The following is a 17,648-nucleotide window of genomic DNA, read 5'->3' as shown; positions in this document are numbered from 1 at the left end:
CTTTGTTCCCCGGGGAGTGTAATGGAGCTGCAAGGCTACGCAACACTTCTCGTCGCGAATGGGAGAAAGGCACAATGAAAAAAATTCTTTGTTTGGGCAGATTAATGTAGCCTAAAAGTGAGAGCTGTTTTACTTGCTACAACGCCCAAGCATCGTTATTAAAAAAAAACCATTTGCCCTATTCCTAATTAAATATCAGTGCGTAGTCTTAGCATCTTATCTTCTAAAGAACTCTTGCCTACCACTGCTTCTCTTATCCGGTCTTCGTTGTCATGGCACTATTGAGATATATAAAAGGTTCTGAACTAAGCCGGTGAAGCAAACATTTCTGTATCAGTAGCTGTTGAAGTTTATATCGTAACTTCGATTCCACGCCATATCAGTGCTATGGACAGTTACCATGATATCTGACTCACCCCTGCTCCCGCCGCACGTTTTACGCAAAACTTTATGACCGGAAAATGCTCGTTACATGTGTAAGAGACTAACATAACGTACATACATAATTTGTCAAAACAATGAGTACTTTGTTACCGAGAAGTTTTTCATCCGCTGTGTTCGAAACAATTTTAAATTTTTATTTGTATATGGAAGCTACGAAAAAAATTAGCTCAGTATCACAAAGGCGTGAGTAACATACAGCTAATCGGGTTTAATTGTTTTCACTCGTTAACTATTGCGAAGTGCAAATATACACGCATTTGGGCCCAATCCTTCATTGAGTGCAGTCTGCACACGCCAGTGCTCGCCCATGAAGCCGAAACTTGCAGGCGAAAGAAAGGGCTCGAAATTAACTTAGCTATAGCCCACTCTGTTATAGAGAGAAAATAAGAGGGTGAGCTTGAGATGCGGAGAGATAGAAATGTGAATTAGGGCTCAAGAAGAGAATAATGGCATGACAATGGAAACTGTCAACATGGGTGGGAGTGCAATGCAGCTAAGAGATGACCTATGGCCTCTTGGGGTAATAGGCTGCACTCCAAAGGAAGGATAAAAGTGGGTTACCTACGTTCAGGTGAAGATATGAGACTAAGATGTTTATTGGTGTAATAAGAAGACAGTAGCACGGGGTAGGAATTAATTGGCAGTGTGGGGATGGGCGCTTGTCCTGCAGCCGGCGTGATCCGCGTGATGGTGATGATTGTGATGGAGGTGGTGATGATGTGCAGGCGTGCTGGGTGTGGTGGTCACCGAGGTACGCCTCCTGTCCGACAGCAGCAAGACGCAGTACGTGCTGAAAGGGGAAGGGGCCACGCTGCTCTGCTTCTTCGTGCTGTCTCCCACCGAGGACCTCCGGCGCGTGCTCTGGTTCAAGGACGGCGCCGAGGTGTACGTGTGGCGCAAGGGGCGCCGGCCGCTGGCGCGAAACCTGTTCGACAAGCGAGTCGACCTGAGCAACCGCTCCCCTTCCTTCATCACCATCCTCAGTGCCGACATGGCCATGCAGGGAAACTACACATGCAGGGTGGAGACGGACGCCGGTGCTTCCGAAAACGACTTCTTCCTCACCGTCATCGTCGGTGAGTGAATGCTCGTGTCGCTGCATGCGTTTATTTCGGCAACACAGCATCTACCTCGCATTCCACTACACTGGAACATAGTGAAAAAAAGCCCAAGGACTTATCAGTGAAATCAGAAAGCACAGTGATCTTTGCACTAACACTAATATTATTTTTGACCACGGCACAGCTCAATCAGCAGTTTAGTAGTGTATAACTGCCATGCGCGATGAGAGAAACACATCGTCCGGGTGCATATTTTGCAATTGGCTAACTATTGTGACTGCGCCGAATTGAACCAGCGAGTTGCGACAGCCCTCGCCGAGAAGGTCAGTGAGTGAAGGCTAATCAGACGTTCCGTACTGGTTGGAGCACTGAGTTGAGGTTTTGAATGCTACAGGTGGGGTTAGCCTTGCTTTATCTACCGGCATTCATTTGCCAGTGATGTGGCCCAGGTTTTGGGGGAGGGGGGGGGGGCTAGTTTTCTAATTGGCTGCATGCGCAAGAGGCGGACAGGGAAGGAGAAATGAAGCCTTGAATCGGTTTTGTGCTGTGAGACCTACCTACTGTGTTCTGATATCATTCGTGCTCAAATTTTGTGTTGGATGTCATGTCCAGTTTAGCTAATGAGTTCACGAGTACGTTCGTGAGGTATATCTCACCATAAAATGCATAATTTGTGCCTGTTCCATTTGTGATTGGAAGCTAAATACAAGCGAAAAATGAAGAATAAAAATGTACATGGTGTCCGAGCTAACATTAGCCAGGGATTAAAAATATGCCTAAGCCGACGCGAACAAATGCATGATTCTGGCTATCGTATGGAGCGTGTCACACAGTTTTTCGTATTCTGCTTAATTGCACAATTAGCCAGGATTAATTAAGCAACTTCGCAAGCAACGAAGTTAAGGAAAATTTTCTAACCGGAAAGTTGTAGAATGGCCCGCAAAATGTTCGATTGAAGAGTTTATAACTTTTCATTTTTTACGTATTAGTTTTTTTCCGCTCACTGCAGATGCATGCGAAATAAAAAAAAAATACCACCTGACATGCCCGCTTTCGCGCCGCAATTGCAGTGCCGCAGTGCTCTCTAACGTTTCTCCTACAAACAACATTAAAATTTAGCCGGGTGTGCAGTCCCTTAAAAGGTGACAGGGCAGAGACGCAGGTGGTGGCTGTGCGCTTTACGCCAGCGCAACCGATAAGGGCTGCGTCTGGTTGTCGCTGTTATGCCCGCTACGCGGGAACCATACTGCTGGCGCAAATGGTGGATGCATTTGTATACGATTTCTTCCTTTGGCTGCCACCTCATCGGTGTTGCGATTAGAGCCACTGGAAACTTTTTATATACACTGTGTACGCGATGCAGTGCACGCTCCACCTGTGACTGTTGCTACGAAGCCAATTTGCCGCAGCCAGCAGTCGTCGGGAGGAGAATTGGGGGAGTAGGGGGAGAGAAGGGCATTTTATGGGCGCAGCTTTGAAGAGTCAGCGCTCCTTTCCATTTGACTCCGTAATTATCAGCTTCTAACTAGTTCTAAACCCGGCAAAGATCACATTGCCCCACTGATTAAAACTGACGCTGAACAGAGAAGGGCGCTGAACATTTCATAACTTTTATGCCCTGAGGCAATAAACATAGCTTGAAAAAAAAACAACCGTAGACCGTACTAATAACAGATGGCGATTGTTTAAGGGCGTTGATCGTCAGTGCGTAAAAACCGAGGAGGCGAAGGCAACCGATCTAACAACTCAAGGCAAAGAAATTAATCACCACCATCATCAACATCATCATCAACATCATCATCATAATCGGCTACTTTTCATGTCTCTAGAGTTATTTTCTGCTTAAAAGTAGTCGGTTTCTTTGATATTGCAACCATTTGAGGGCATGGACGAATAAAGAGCTGGGAAGCATCTTAAAGATCTGAAAAGAAACCTGAGTTTCAGGGCGGAGCAGGAAAACCATTGATTGGAAGCAGTAGTCATATGTTGGCGCACGTGAACGAAGGCGGTCGAACGCACGTCTAAGGTCGAAGAAGAAAGACGGTAGAACGCCGCCCTAAATACCTGGTTGATACCGACTCAAAGACTGTCCTAGTAGAATCCATGACTTGCCCTGGAACAAGCTACAACGATCGTGCTTAATACTGGAGGTCGGTACCTAGCCTCAGCGACTAAATCGACCACAAAATTTGCAACCTTTTTTCTACAAAAAGCGTATATATTTGCGTACAGCTTTTCTTGAGCACCTTGGTGCAAAGAAAAAGTCAATTAATAAAAAAAAGTGTGTCAAGTGGTCAACGCGCGTGAGCATCGACTGTTAGTAAGTTTTTCAGTTTTTATCTGTGCCAGTGTTGGTAGACTTGGCATTACTTTTTACTATGCTCCTTCTCTCCGGTAGATATTTTTTATTTTTCATTCATAGGCCCTCCGGCAAATTTAAACCTAGAACTCAGCACCTCTGTGTTGAACGAAGGGGGAACAATGCATTGTCCTTGAGAGAGAGAGAGAGAGAGAGAAATAACATTTATTAGCACCCGTCAAAAGGATGATGGGTATCCGAGGCGCCGCTCGGTCCCAGCCATGTCCTCCCCCTCAGCCGTCGACCGGGATCTCTTGGATCTCAGCAGCGGCAAGGGCGAGACCAATGACTTCACGTTGTTTAGTTTCGTCCTCGTTGTGAAGCAGTGCCTCCCAGGACTCATCTGTTCGGTCAAGTTGTCCAAAGCTCGGACATGTCCATACCATATGGATCATGTCCGCTATGCCGTCGCAACGTTTGCACCTGGGGCTGAAAATCTCAGGGTGCCACTTGCTATAAAGCTGAGGGTTAGGGAATACTCCGGTTTGGAGCTTGCGCCACGCAACCTCTTCGTTTTTGGTTAGCTGATTACTTGCTTTTGGAAGTACCGCTCGGCCTAATTTGTAATGGTTTAGGATTTCTTGATACGTGTTAAGGTCGTCTTCGAACTGTAGGAGCTCCTCATCGCGCGAGGGGGAAGGGGTTGTGCACAAGACGCCACTGGGATCCCGGAAAGTAGCTAATCCTCGGGCCAGTGCGTGCGCTTTCTCGTTTCCCCTCAACCCTTGGTGCGCGGGTGTCCAGATGAGCGCTACCAGTTCTGCCGGTGGTGGACTGCCGGCCAACACTCGTGCTGCTGTAGCTGAAATGCAGCCCGCGTCAAAGTTTCTAATTGCTGATTTTGAGTCACTCACGATAATTTTAACCTGTTGTTGAGTTAGAGCCAGCGCAATGGCCAACTCTTCCGCCTCCGTTACTGTCGAGTGTCTGGTGCTGCAGCACGCTACCGGGCCTCCGTTTTCCCTAGTGGCTACCGAAATGTGCCCCGAACTGTTTGTGCATTGTGCGGCATCCGTATACAAGACATCCTGTCTGCCCTGAAAGCGGGCTTGCAACGCTACTGCTCTTTCCTTCCTCCGGCTCTCATGGTAGATGGGATGCATGTTTTTGGGGAGTGGGGGTATCTTTAATTTGTCCCTAACCTGTCTAGGAACCGGGTCCGTACGTCTCGAGCACGCTCGAGGCTCGTGCCCCAGCTTCTCCAGAATGCTGCGACCTGTACGACTGCGTAAAAGTCTCTGATACTGCGAGGTCCTTGCAGCCTCAATGAGCTCTTCGAGGGTATTCGAAACCCCTAGACTCAAAATCTTTTTTGTTGGCGCACAGGGTGGTAAACCTAGTGCTGTTTTTATCCCTTTACGGATTAAAACATCCAGTTTGTCCTTTTCCGCCTGGTAAAGCCGCAAATAAGGTGCCACGTAGACTATCCTGCTGATTATAAAAGATTGCACTAGCCTAAGGAGGTTAGCTTCTTTCATACCCGCATGTTTGTTAGCGATTCGTTTTAGGAGTCGGCAAGTTTGACTGGTGCTAGCCTCTAGTCTCTGAATCGTTTCCGAGTTCCTGCCGTTCGCCTGAATTCGTAATCCTAGACCCTAATGCTTTCCACCGCTGGAATTACATTACCGTTGACCCTGAGTGTGATTCCCGCGTTATACGGTCCGTCCTGCTTTATGCGCCGACGCTGTGGCGACCGCATGGGCGCGAGAAATAGCGCTTCCGATTTCTCGGCCGAGCACCTCAGACCGATTGGTTCTAAGTATTTTTCTGTTACATCTATAGCTCTTTGAAGCGTCAGTTCAATTTGGCTATCACTGCCCCTGCACATCCACAGAGTCAGGTCATCTGCGTACAACGTATGGTTCAGCCCCGGAATTTTGTCCAGTTGTGCGGGGAGGCCAAGCATGGCGATATTAAACAGGGTCGGGGACAACATCGATCCCTGCGGTGTGCCCTTGTTGCCCAGTTGAATACCCGTCAGTGTGTTTCCCCCCATGCTTATAGATGCCGTTCTGTTTGTAAGGAAATCGCGTATGTAGTTGTAGGTACGAACACCCACGTCTAACGCAGCCAGACCCTCCAGAATGGCCGAGTGCTTTACGTTGTCGAAAGCTTTCGACACGTCTAGACCAACGATCACCCTGGTGTCTAGCGTTGGATTTTCTATTATCTGTTCTTTTAGCTGCAGCATGACATCACATGCCGACAAATGCGGTCTAAATCCAATCATGGTATTTGGATATAAACACTTGTCCTCAAAAAATCGGTTCAGCCGGGTCTGAATCACATGTTCCATCAGTTTGCCCACGCACGACGTGAGCGAAATGGGACGCAGGTGCTCGAAACCCGGCTGTTTTCCCGGCTTCGGGAGGAACACAAGGTTCGCGTCCTTCCATGCTGTCGGCAGTCGACCGGCTTCCCAACACTCCTGCATAAAGGCAGCGAGATGTCGGATCGACGTGTCGTCCAAATTTCTTAGAATTCGGTTGCTGACCTTGTCCGGACCCACGGCAGTCCTGGTCCTCAATCTGTTTATTTCTGCCCGGACTTCGGCAACCGTTATCGGTTTATCTAAGTCCGGGTTTTCCTGCCCCCCGTAATCTGGTAGCGGTTCAGCTGTACCCGTCGCGCAGCGCAAGTACCGGTCCCGGACTTGGGATATGAGCGTATCCGTGGTCCCGTCAAATGTATGTACTAGCCGGTGAAGTTGTTGCCTGGCCTCCAGTTTGGACTTGTCCGGATCTAGAAGATGCCGAAGCAAGTGCCACGTACCTGCCTTCCCGATGTTTCGGTCCAGTTGGTCGCAAATGTTGTTCCAGTTTTGCCTTGTTAAAACGAGCGCGTACTCTTCGATTTCCTTGTTAAGCAAGGCCAATTGTCTTCGCAAGTTCCTGTTCCCCCTCTTGTGCGCGATCCGCGTTTCAAGATCCTTCTTCTTGCGCCAGAGACGGACCATGTGACGATCTACTCCCTGGACTTCTTCGTCAACCTCTACCTCCTCGGTTGCCTCGCGGACCGACTGAAGGACATTTTTACTCCAGTCATCAATGTTGCTTATGCCTTCCTCCTGCCCCGTGCGGCCATTTCGGAAAGCCTCCCAGTTCACCGAAGCCACCTTCTTGGTGCGGGCAACCGGTGGTCCGTTGTCGACTACAATTTCGATAATTTTATGATCGCTACCCAAGTTTTCGTCCGTGTTGCACCAGGTGGCAGAGATGCGGCCTCCGGTTAGACTTAAGTCCGGGGACGTGTCTGTCGAAACACTGTTGCCCTGACGGGTAGGTCTTAGGGGATCCGTCAGAAGCACTAGGCCATTCTGCTGAATACTAGTCCATAGTTCGCGTCCCTTTACCTGCGTGTACTTATACCCCCATGCCGGGTGATGCGCGTTAAAGTCCCCGACTATCAAAAGGGGCCCTCCCTTCGAGATCACGCGCGCTTTCGCGAAGAGCTCATCGAAGCCGCAAGGACTTTTTTGGCGTGGCGGGCTATACACATTTAGAATGAACAGACTATTGAGTTTCCTCTTTTGCGAGATTATCTCAATCAGAATATGGTCCAGATTTGTAGTCCCGGTATCATGCTGCAACACCGTTATATTCCTTTTGACGAGAGTGGCTACTCGCGTGTTGTCACCTCGTCCTACGTACGATTTGTAACTCGCCAGCTTGGCGTGCTTACCGCACTCCTGCAACGCGATTACTTCGGGTTTGTCACTGCTCATCAAAAAAGTCTGGAGTACCGCGCGTTTGCGACCGAAGCCCCTACAGTTCCACTGCCAAATGGTATGTCTACGGTGACGCAGAGCCATTTTGAAGGTTAATAATTTCCTGATATACCCACTGAATTCTCTCGTCTCTGCTTGCCATATCGGCGCGCAGCTGTTCCATAGCAGCCCTCAGGTGCTCCAAAGCGGCCATAACTTGCTGTTGAAAAATCTGATCATCCTGTTCCTTTTTATTGAGTCGTCTTTCTAATCCTTGTATACGGGTTTCAAGATCCTCCTCTGAACCTCTCTTCTTTTTTGTTGCTGGAGGACTTTCCCTAGGGAGCTCTGCCTGCTCCTTCCGCGGCAGCTCCCCCGGCTGCGTTACATCATTCATCGGCTGCGAAGTCCTGCCTATCGCCATAACCTGTTCCTGCAGCGCCTTAACTTTCGCTTGTAATAATCGGTTCTGGTCTTTGAGAGCCTTGACTTCATCTGAGTCCTGAGAGACACTACTTACACAATCCACTTTTGACGCCTGCTGCTGTTTCTGCTGCTGCTGCTGCTGCCGCTGCTGCTGCTGCTGCTGGTGCTGCTGCTGCTGCTGCCGCTGCTGGTGCTGCCGCTGCTGGTGCTGCTGCTGGTGCTGGTGCTGCTGCTGCTGCTGCTGTTGCTTCAATCGAGAGCCCTCCGTCGTCGTCTTGGACGAAGGCGGCTGCAGGCGAGGAAACGAAGCGGAACGGTACCTCGGATGGCTCGAGGGTCGCTCGTGGGACGCACTGCGGCCATCTCTACGACTGAAACGGACTTGCTGCTGCTTCTTGGCCTCCTCCTCGGCAGCTAACTTTGCTTCCCACTGTTTCTTCTTGATTACGTATGGCGTACGGAAGAGTTCCTTGCAATGCTTGTCACCCGTCAGATGGCCTTTTCCACATAGGCGACACTTGGGAACGCATTGATGATCTTCGGCCGGCGACACCACCGCACAGCCACGACACTTTGGGTTTTCACTGTCGCACACATCGGAGCGATGACCAAGTTCTCCACACCTGAAGCAGACTTCATATCTCTTTTTGAACAACCAGCAGGGCATGAGCATGCCTTCAATCCTGACAAACCTTGGAACGTCAGCTTCCAGAAAGGTGATAATAATAGTAGAAGTCTTGCCCATCCGACGCACTCCAGCGACGTCTGGATTCTTCGGATCCTTTCTCAGTGCTTTCAGCAACTGTTCTTCCGTGAACCTCTCAGAGATCCCGTGGACTACCCCTCGCCCGCAATCCTCCGGTGCGATCATATTGGCCACAACTTCGTGCTCGTTGTCGTCGAGTTTAAAGCAACGGATTGCAGCTACCTTCACGCCTCGGTTAAAGTCCAAGGAATGAAATAGCACCGTACCTTGCTTTCCGTTTACACACCATGAGTCCTGCTCCGACCAGCCGAGTCCGGCAGCCTTGGCGAGGGCCTGACTGATCAGCGGGCCCGACGTGCGTTTAATCACGCCCAGACCTTCACGAGGCCTAAGAATCACCTTGATGCCTTCATCCGGGAATCTCGGAAGATTCATAGCGATCGATCGTTCAGCCGCTTTCCTTCGGACCGCTTTGGTAGGGCCTAAAACGGCCCCACCTGCAATTTTGTATCCGGCTTCCCCGCGTCCGACACGGCGCGTCTCCACCTTGGCGTTCTCCTTGGAACCTTCGAGAAGCTTCCGTTGGTGTTTCGCTTCAACCTTTCGTTGGAGCACTTTGACCCAGCTGCTGTCATAATGTTCCGGATCCAGGTCCGTACCTTCGACGGTCACCTCCATCGACATGGTGGGTCCACAGAATCGGCGGTTGACCGGCGGCGCAGGGGCCTCCGGGCCGGCGTCTCCAGCCGAAGATGGGCTAGGCCTAACGGACGCCTAGCGCGTCCCAGGCGGTCCGCACAAAATCGATAGCAACAGACAAACGGTTGCACTCACAGTAACAAATTTGGTATCCACGTGGTCCTGACGTGTTCCCATGCACCTATTGTCCTTGAAGAGAATATTAGCACCATAATATATAATATATTGCTAGGCCTTGGTATGCACTGTTTAGAAATAAGAACGTGCCTTTTGTAGCTATTCTCACCAAGTTGCCCTCTCCGCCCTTACGCTGCAGACTCTTGCAAAGAAGGCAGCTGGACGACCTTATCTGACTGCGTGTCGTGCACAGAAGCCGTGGAGCTGGACTGCAGAGGCATGTTCCCCAAGCCTTCGCCAGCGTGCGGCGTGTACAATGATCAAACCGGCGTGTACCTTAATACGATGCCCTTCGACAGTGTCCGGGTAGCGGCCAACTCTACCTACGAGGTTCGACTGCAGCGCGTCTTCCAAGTTCGTGACTGGCTATCTTACCGGAACTTGACCTTTCGCTGCCACGTCATTGTCCTAGGCACAGACTGGCGCACCGGCATCTCGCACAAATTGTTCGGAGGTGGGTGGTGTCTTTTCGCACGGATAAATGGCTGTGCTTACAAAGAAGGAGCTTAGTGCAGTGCAAATAATGTTGTAGCCGGCACCTTGTTAGTCAGAGTATGAGGGCCGTATCATATGATTTCCACTTATCTATATCCCATGGCGCATGGTCAACAGTATCTATTTTTCGACTATCATTAGTAGTGGGGACTATGTTTCATCACCAGACGGCAGCGCTTGTCGGAGGCATTCAATTTGGGGTTGCCAGCACACTTTCTTCGTATGCATGTCAGTAGCCGAGCAGGCAGCACGGATAGTGACTAGCCAGGGAAGAACTGGACAACATTGTTCTTGTAGAAAGAAGGTGTGAGCTTTTTGGAGATTTTCCGGCTACTTGTGGCAGCGTGTGGCGAGTAGGCAGCATCCCGAAGTGGCGTCTCCTACTGGGGGGAAGGCTAGCAGCCCTGGCTTTCACCCGCGTGATTTTGGGGTCATGATCTCGAAAGGTGACCGTCCAGGGAATGTCACCCAGCGCTGCCTTTGTCGGTTACTATGCTACCCGCTCAGCTACTGTCACGCACATGAAGAAAGTGCGCTGTCAGCCACAAAATGAATGCCTCCGACTAGTGCTACAGTGTGGTAGTAGAACACAGTCCCCACTACTAATGACAGGTGCAATGAATGATACGGTGGACCATGCGCTGCGGGGGACGCAAAAGTTCTTCATAGTACGATCATCGCAGCAGCTTTTCGCCGTGCTGCGTATTCATTTACTGTTTTATGCAGGCCCGTTTTAATGATAGGCAGCAAAATTTAGGAATATAACGTGGGGGCTCAATACGGCTCGATGTCACATACTAGCGCGTAATAATCACCTAATCGCTTGAGCCTAAAGGAAATGGTTAAGTCAGTATTTGCCCATGTCCTCAAAGGCTAACGCGAGCTTGGGATTTCTCCGGGGTCGCTAACGAATAACAATGTCTTAGCATCAATAGCGGTTATCAGTTTGCTCAAAAGAGGGTTGGTAACCGCAACAGTGCGGTGATGGTGTTCTCGAAACTTATGTTTGTTTCTGAAGAATAGTAGGAACGTGAGGAACTATACAGTAAAAATGTCAATCACTCAATAACTTTATGTTCATGAAAAAAAAGAGACAAGAACAAATGTCAACAGCCTGATAGGGATCCTTTCTGCTTTCCGGACATCGCAATACGGCAGAAAATGACATACTGAAATTCAAATTTTGACTAAAGATAACTCAGCTTCTACAAAACGCATTAAGAATTCTTGCTGGACAATATTCATAAAGCGGCGTGCTTTAACATCTCAGGCATACCGCCATGTTAGCAGAGCACCCTTCAGAGCACCCTTTAATTGCGAAATGGGCCGGCGATGTCGCCTCTAGTATTTTGTTTTTGGTCTTTTCCAGCGTATAAATGCTCCGTTTTCGACTAGAGTGGTATTCTGCGATTAATGCTTGGTACTTTAGCGACACAGGCCAACTTCTTCTGTCCTCAGTGTCCCTCTACTAAAGGTCACTATACAGTTCTTCAACAGGCAGTACGCTTCCCAAGTACTGGCGGATGGTTCCGTCAGTACAAAACTTTCGAAGGCTGTCAGTGTCGAGCTTAAACTTTGCTTGCTTGCGCAGATGCCGGCTGCTCGCCGGAGCCGCCAGAGATCGTCAACGGCTACTACAACGTGAGTGGCGAGGAGACGTGTTGGCGGACACCGGCCGATGGATCTGTGGCGCGATACCACTGCCTCGAAGGTTACGAGCTGCGGGGACCACGGGAGCTGGTGTGCCGTAGTGGCTCCTGGGTGGCGCCACCTCCGTTAGTGACGTTTTCCGGGAAGAGACCGGCTACCGCAGCGACGGCAACCTTCAAAACCATCATCTGCGGTGAGTGCATCTGCAAAGAAATGTTTAGTATTTGTGAACCAAATGATGCTTGAGAAAATAATACAATCATTTAAGAGCGAAAATAAGATAGATATGCGAATTTTCAAGCCGTCTTTATCACCATATCATGAAAATAAATGATACTTCAGGAAACAGTTAGTTTGTGTTTGCGTCTGCATATTTTGGAGAAAAGGCATGCATGCCTATTCAAGGAATGTTCCGTTATAATGAGTTCAGCGGTTTATTTGCCTTTGTTTCAGCATTAAACAGCCAAGCTGTAATAGAATGGAATCGTTTGCTGACTGGAATTATGGCAACACTGAATGTACTGCTCTCCCTCTACCGGACGCTATACTCTACGTAGCAGCGGCTAGCGACGGTAGAAGCCTTGTGGATGTGCAGATGATTGCCTCCAATAATTGTAAGGTGAGAGACCCAGCTTTCTTGATCGCACTTTTTATTATGTTGCCGCAACTTATTGTAAAGAGGATCGACTCTAAAAAATGCGTGAAGCGCCTCATCATTGTAAATTGTTACAAATATTTATTAGATCCTGCTAATGTCTCAGTACTGATGATGTACGGATAAGTGCCGTAGTTTAATCTATTCTAAACGCTGCGCACAAAATCAAAGAAACCAATTTTTGTTCGTTTGCGAACGAGTGCAGTTAGTGAGACTAAAAATAAGATTAATGTTGGCATAAAGGCCGCTCAGAAGCCGAGAGACTGCTGCGTTTTCTAATATAGAATCTAGAAAAAAAGAGTCTATATATACGCGCTCTTTTTTTTCTTTCTCCCTTCTTTCTAGGGACCAGTCGTCGGGCATGAGATCGCGGTTTTCACTTATACGAAGGGAGGACTCGGAAAATATACACACGGGCAACACATCACTCATGTTGGTTGGCTGGAGGGTCATCAGGGCCATGACGTCACAAGTGGCCAGCCTCAACAAAGTTTGCTGCTGTGTTTAGGTATCTTTTAGGTCATAGTATTTTTTTCATGTACCAGAAATTCCTCAGCAGATACAATAGTAATTACGGTATTTATAATAATAACAATATTTTATTTCTTATTCGCGAAATATGCTACTTTATTAATGCAAGCGTAGCTAAGTGATTGTTGTCGCTAAGGGAAGTCTCTCATCCATGTAAGACCGACGTAGAGTAGAAATTCGCTGCTACAATTCCACGATGCGCAGCTGACTATATTTTCATTTGGAACAGAAAATGTTGCAAGTTAATTAGCAAAACGACGAAACTCGCCTACTTCTTCCCCTTCTCCCACCCCAACGCGATGAAATGAATAGATCGATAGATAAAATTAATAAAACGAAGGCAAAAAATCGGCCAAATTATTGATATCTGGCCTGCTACTCTGCATCGTGGAAGGGGAGGAGAAGAAGAAAGAGGGTCGTGATGAGTGACGATGTGGTGAGAAGAAAGATGAGAGTATGTGCACGCATATCTGATGACATCACAACCGCGAGTCTAGGCCTCTGTCACTCAAAAAAAAAAAAAACGAACGAAAGGCCCGCATTTCCTGTGGTGCTTGCCAACTCTGCGGCCAAGTTCCTAGCAGTAAGTCCTCCGAGAGTGGCCTGCTGTCGAAACGCTTCAAAGAAGCGGCCAACGTTAGTCTTTGGCGCGCATATATTGGACATACCACTAGCACATGCTCCACACTCTCAGGTATGCTACAAGTGAAACATATTCGGGGTGTCCTCTCCTTCAATTAAGTACTTTCACGTCAAATCGAAGCAACAGCTTTGCTACTGGGACATCTCTGTATACGTGGTTAGAGAGGTTCAAAATGCACGGCATTGCCATCCTATGGTGGCTAAAGTTTTTCTCAGTTTTTTACCTGCGACAACACTGATAACATTCTTCGGTCTTTCTTTCCCTTCTGCTGCCTTTTTTCAGTTCTTGCTTGGTGGTGGTGGTGGTTTTGGGAAGGATGACTCGTCCACGTCATGCAAAGAGGTTCACGTAGTGTGTACAACCTGCAAGACGGATCTTCGTATTGCCTTTGAATTTCGTCGCGGATGCTTGAAGAAAATCTACAGAGAACACGGTGGAAACTGGACAGACGGGAAGAGCCTTACGTGCTCCTGAAGACAAAAAGCCGCGTGCAACACACTGTTTTCCGCTATATGTATAGTAAAAACGTTTCGTAATTTTAAGCACCAGTTGTATTCTGTATTTTTCGTGATGTGGACGGTGAAGTAACTTAAACCTCTACTTATCCTTTGTGGGATCCTTAGCCCCCCTGTCGCAACACCCCCATACCCATCGTTTTTCCTTTAGACCTTTATCCAACGGCGGTCCTACATTCATTCAGTAATGCTACAAGTTCAAAGCAGACGGTATCTCAAAGGTGCAATCTACCCAATTGAGTTGCTTGACGTGATGTTTCATCTCGAAAACAAATTCCGGCAGAAGCTAGCTGCTGAAGGCAACAATGATATTGTCACTGAGAAACGGTTGGCGTAAGCAGGGCTGGCTTACTTGCTTTAATTAGACGCGCAAGACGTTGGAACGCGCAAGGCAGCAGGCAGCACGAGAGATGAAGACGAAGTCTCTAGCCCCGAGATGGCTCAAGACTTGCAAACTGCTAGGAAATGCAGTTTAGCCACTGTATGGCGCCACTAGAGTAGTTAGTAGCGTAGCATTGCTCCCCCTCTCTTGAAAACACCGACTCGGTGTGGTAGCAATTGCAGGCAGGACCACAAGGGTAGTCGCACGTGTCTGGCGTGTGGTGTAGATACGCGGGAGGGGCTAGCGGGCGTGGTACGGCTTCATCCGAGCGACGTGGACAACTTCGGAGGTCGGCCGTCTAGAAGAGCGAACTGTTGCTTGGGGGAGAACTTCGTAGGTAACTTGACTGAGCTGGCGGAGCACCTCGTAGGGGCCAAAGTATCTGCGTAGAAGCTTCTCAGAGCGTCCCCTCATGCGGATCGGGCTCCACACCCAGACATGTTCGCCGGGCAGGTAACGCACATTTCGGTGGCGGAGGTTGTAGCGCTGAGCGTCGTGAACTTGCTGGTGCCGGATGCGCTGTCGAGCGGGTTGACGGGCGGCCTCAGCGTAACGAACAAATTGGGCAGCACCCATAACAGAGGGGGTAGCGCTAGCGGGAAGCAGGACTGCATCCTGCATGTTTGTGGCTTCGCGACCATGTACTAAACAAAATGGAGTGAAGCGTGTCGTTTCCTGGACCGCAGTATTATAAGCAAAGGTGACGTAAGGGAGTATGGCGTCCCAGTTCCGGTGGTCCGCGTCGACATACATAGAAATCATGTCGGCGATCGTCTTGTTGAGCCGTTCGGTGAGGCCGTTCGTTTGAGGGTGGTAAGCGGTTGTTTTGCGCTGACTGGTGCCGCTTAGGCGCATAACCTCCTGCGTAAGGGCCGAGGTGAACACTGTTCCCCTGTCAGTTAAAACGATGGTGGGTGCACCGTGACGAAGCACAATGTTTTGAATGAAAAAGTTCGCAATTTCGTCAGCAGTACCACGGGGAAGAGCTTTAGTCTCACTGTATCGGCTGAGGTAGTCGGTGGCGACCACAATGTAGCGGTTGCGCAGCGAGGACTCCGGAAATGGGCCGAGTATGTCCATGCCAACTTGGTGGAAGGGAACCTGAGGCGGATCAATAGGCTGGAGTAGGCCGGCTGGCTTAGTCGGCGGCGTCTTGCGATGCTGGCACTCGCGGCAAGTTCTTACGTAACGTTTCACAACTGCAGCAACCCTTGGCCAGTAGTATTTTTGCCGTAATCGTGCCAAACTTCGACAAAAACCCAGGTGACCAGAAGATGGGTCATCATGGCTGGCCTGCAGGACTTCGTCGCGAAGGGCCGTAGGCACGACGAGTAGATAGACAGCTTCTGTTGGACTGTAGTTTTTCATATACAGGACGCCGTCACGTAAACAGAACGACGACAGCCCGCGCGAAAAGATTTGCGGGGGAGACTGAGCGCTTCCTTCTAGATACTCAATGAGGGGCCGTAGTTCGCTGTCGTCCCTTTGGTGTTGAATGAGGATGGACGTGGAGATGGCACCAAGAAAAACAGAATCTTCGTCGGGGTCAGCTCGGTTGTTCTCGATAGGAGCACGAGACAAACAGTCAGCATCACTGTGCTTTCTACCAGACTTATAGACGATGGTGACATCGAATTCCTGAAGTCGAATGCTCCAGCGTGCAAGCCGCCCCGAGGGATCTTTGAGGTTCGCCAGCCAACACAGCGAGTGGTGGTCGCTGACGACCCTGAAAGGGCTGCCATATAGGTACGGGCGAAATTTTGTTACTGCCCACACAATGGCCAGGCATTCTTTTTCGGTGGTGGAATAGTTCGCCTCAGATCGTGACAATGTGCGGCTCGCGTATGCGATTACGCGTTCGAGACCATCCTGCCTCTGCACAAGGACCACACCGAGGCCGATGTTGCTTGCGTCTGTGTGTAGTTCAGTGTCGGCTGACTCGTCGAAGTGTCCAAGGATGGGCGTACTTTGGAGACGAGTGCGGAGGTCTTCAAAGGCTTGCTGTTGCTCCAGGCCCCAGAAGAATGGTTCGGAATCTTTCGTGAGTCGCGTGAGGGGCTCAGCGATCTGGGAGAAGTTCTGCACAAAACGCCGATAATAGGCGCAGAGACCCAGAAAGCGGCGCACATTGCGCTTATTGGTGGGCACAGGAAAAGCAGCCACGGCAGCAGTCTTATCGGGGTCTGGGCTAACCCCTTTAGCGCTCACGATGTGGCCCAGAAACTTCAACTCTTCGAAAGCGAAGTGACACTTTTCGGGCTTCAGGGAAAGACCGGCCGACCGAATTGCTTCGAACACAGCGCGCAGGCGTCTCAGGTGCTCTTAGAATTTTTCTTCGAAATTCTCTTTTACGCCACGCATTAAGTGGCGTACCTTCTGGGCTTCGGGCATAACAGGGTCGGCCCGATTGAACAGTCGGGTCATGTCCTCGATGAACATCGCGACGCCCTCGTTCGGCTGCTGTGATCTCGAGCGCAGGGCGATTTCAGCTTTCTCTTTTCTTTCGCTGCTGGTAAATGTCGCTAGCAGCTCTCGACGAAAAGCCTCCCAGGTGGTAAAGGAAGCTTCGTGGTTCTCAAACCCCGTTTTGGCCGAGTCCTGCAGCGCAAAGTAGACGTTGCGCAGCTTGCGCTCGCCGTCCCACTTTTTGAAACCCGCCACTCGGACAAAGCTGGCCAACCAGTCTTCGACGTCCTCGAACCTGTTCCCTTGGAACGGTGGCGGCGATCGAGGTGCGTGAAGGACCAATGGCGGGGCACTTCCGGAGTGCTGACTTGTCTGGCTAGCCGCGGATGTCATGGCCCTTACCGGCGCTGTCAGTTGGCCGAACTCGGGTTGTAGGCCTCGTACGCGGCGGCTCGCCTTGTGGACTGGTGTTGTAGCCACGCGTTGAGAGCTGACGTCAAAGGTGTCCTCGAGGTCAGCGTACATGGGCAGTTACCCAGCACCTCCACCAAATATGTCACTGAGAAACGGTTGGCGTAAGCAGGGCTGGTTTACTTGCTTTAATTAGACGCGCAAGCCGTTGGAACGCGCAATGCAGCAGGCAGCACGAGAGATGAAGAAGACGAAGCCTCTAGCCCCGAGATGGCTCAAGGCTTGTCAACTGCCAGGAAATGCAGTTTAGCCGCTGTATGGCGCCACTAGAGTAGTTAGTAGCGTAGCAATATGCTGAAAGCTAGTGGTATAGACATCACCT

General features: G+C 49.8%; 1 protein-coding gene across 1 annotated transcript; it reads left to right on the top strand.

The window, feature by feature from the left end:
- The first annotated feature begins 916 nt into the window (after positions 1 to 916).
- On the top strand, positions 917 to 14,054 carry LOC144095324 (uncharacterized). The gene is made up of 7 exons (XM_077629095.1): positions 917 to 920; positions 1,170 to 1,520; positions 9,718 to 10,032; positions 11,665 to 11,916; positions 12,177 to 12,342; positions 12,724 to 12,886; positions 13,835 to 14,054. Exons 1-5 carry the CDS (start codon positions 917 to 919, stop codon positions 12,278 to 12,280), a joined length of 1,026 nt encoding a protein of 341 aa, XP_077485221.1. The 3' UTR covers positions 12,281 to 12,342; positions 12,724 to 12,886; positions 13,835 to 14,054.
- The last annotated feature ends 3,594 nt before the right edge of the window (positions 14,055 to 17,648 follow it).

The sequence above is a fragment of the Amblyomma americanum genome, chromosome 6 (genome assembly GCF_052857255.1).
Source record: "Amblyomma americanum isolate KBUSLIRL-KWMA chromosome 6, ASM5285725v1, whole genome shotgun sequence".
Taxonomy (NCBI): domain Eukaryota; kingdom Metazoa; phylum Arthropoda; class Arachnida; order Ixodida; family Ixodidae; genus Amblyomma; species Amblyomma americanum.
This window is presented reverse-complemented; position numbering and strand designations above follow the sequence as displayed.

Excerpts from the sequence above, each read along its gene's own strand:
- LOC144095324 (XM_077629095.1), top strand. Across the intron at positions 1,521-9,717 it reads CTTCCTCACCGTCATCGTCG|ACTCTTGCAAAGAAGGCAGC; the intron begins GTGAGTGAATGC and ends CTTACGCTGCAG. Across the intron at positions 11,917-12,176 it reads CTTCAAAACCATCATCTGCG|CATTAAACAGCCAAGCTGTA; the intron begins GTGAGTGCATCT and ends CCTTTGTTTCAG.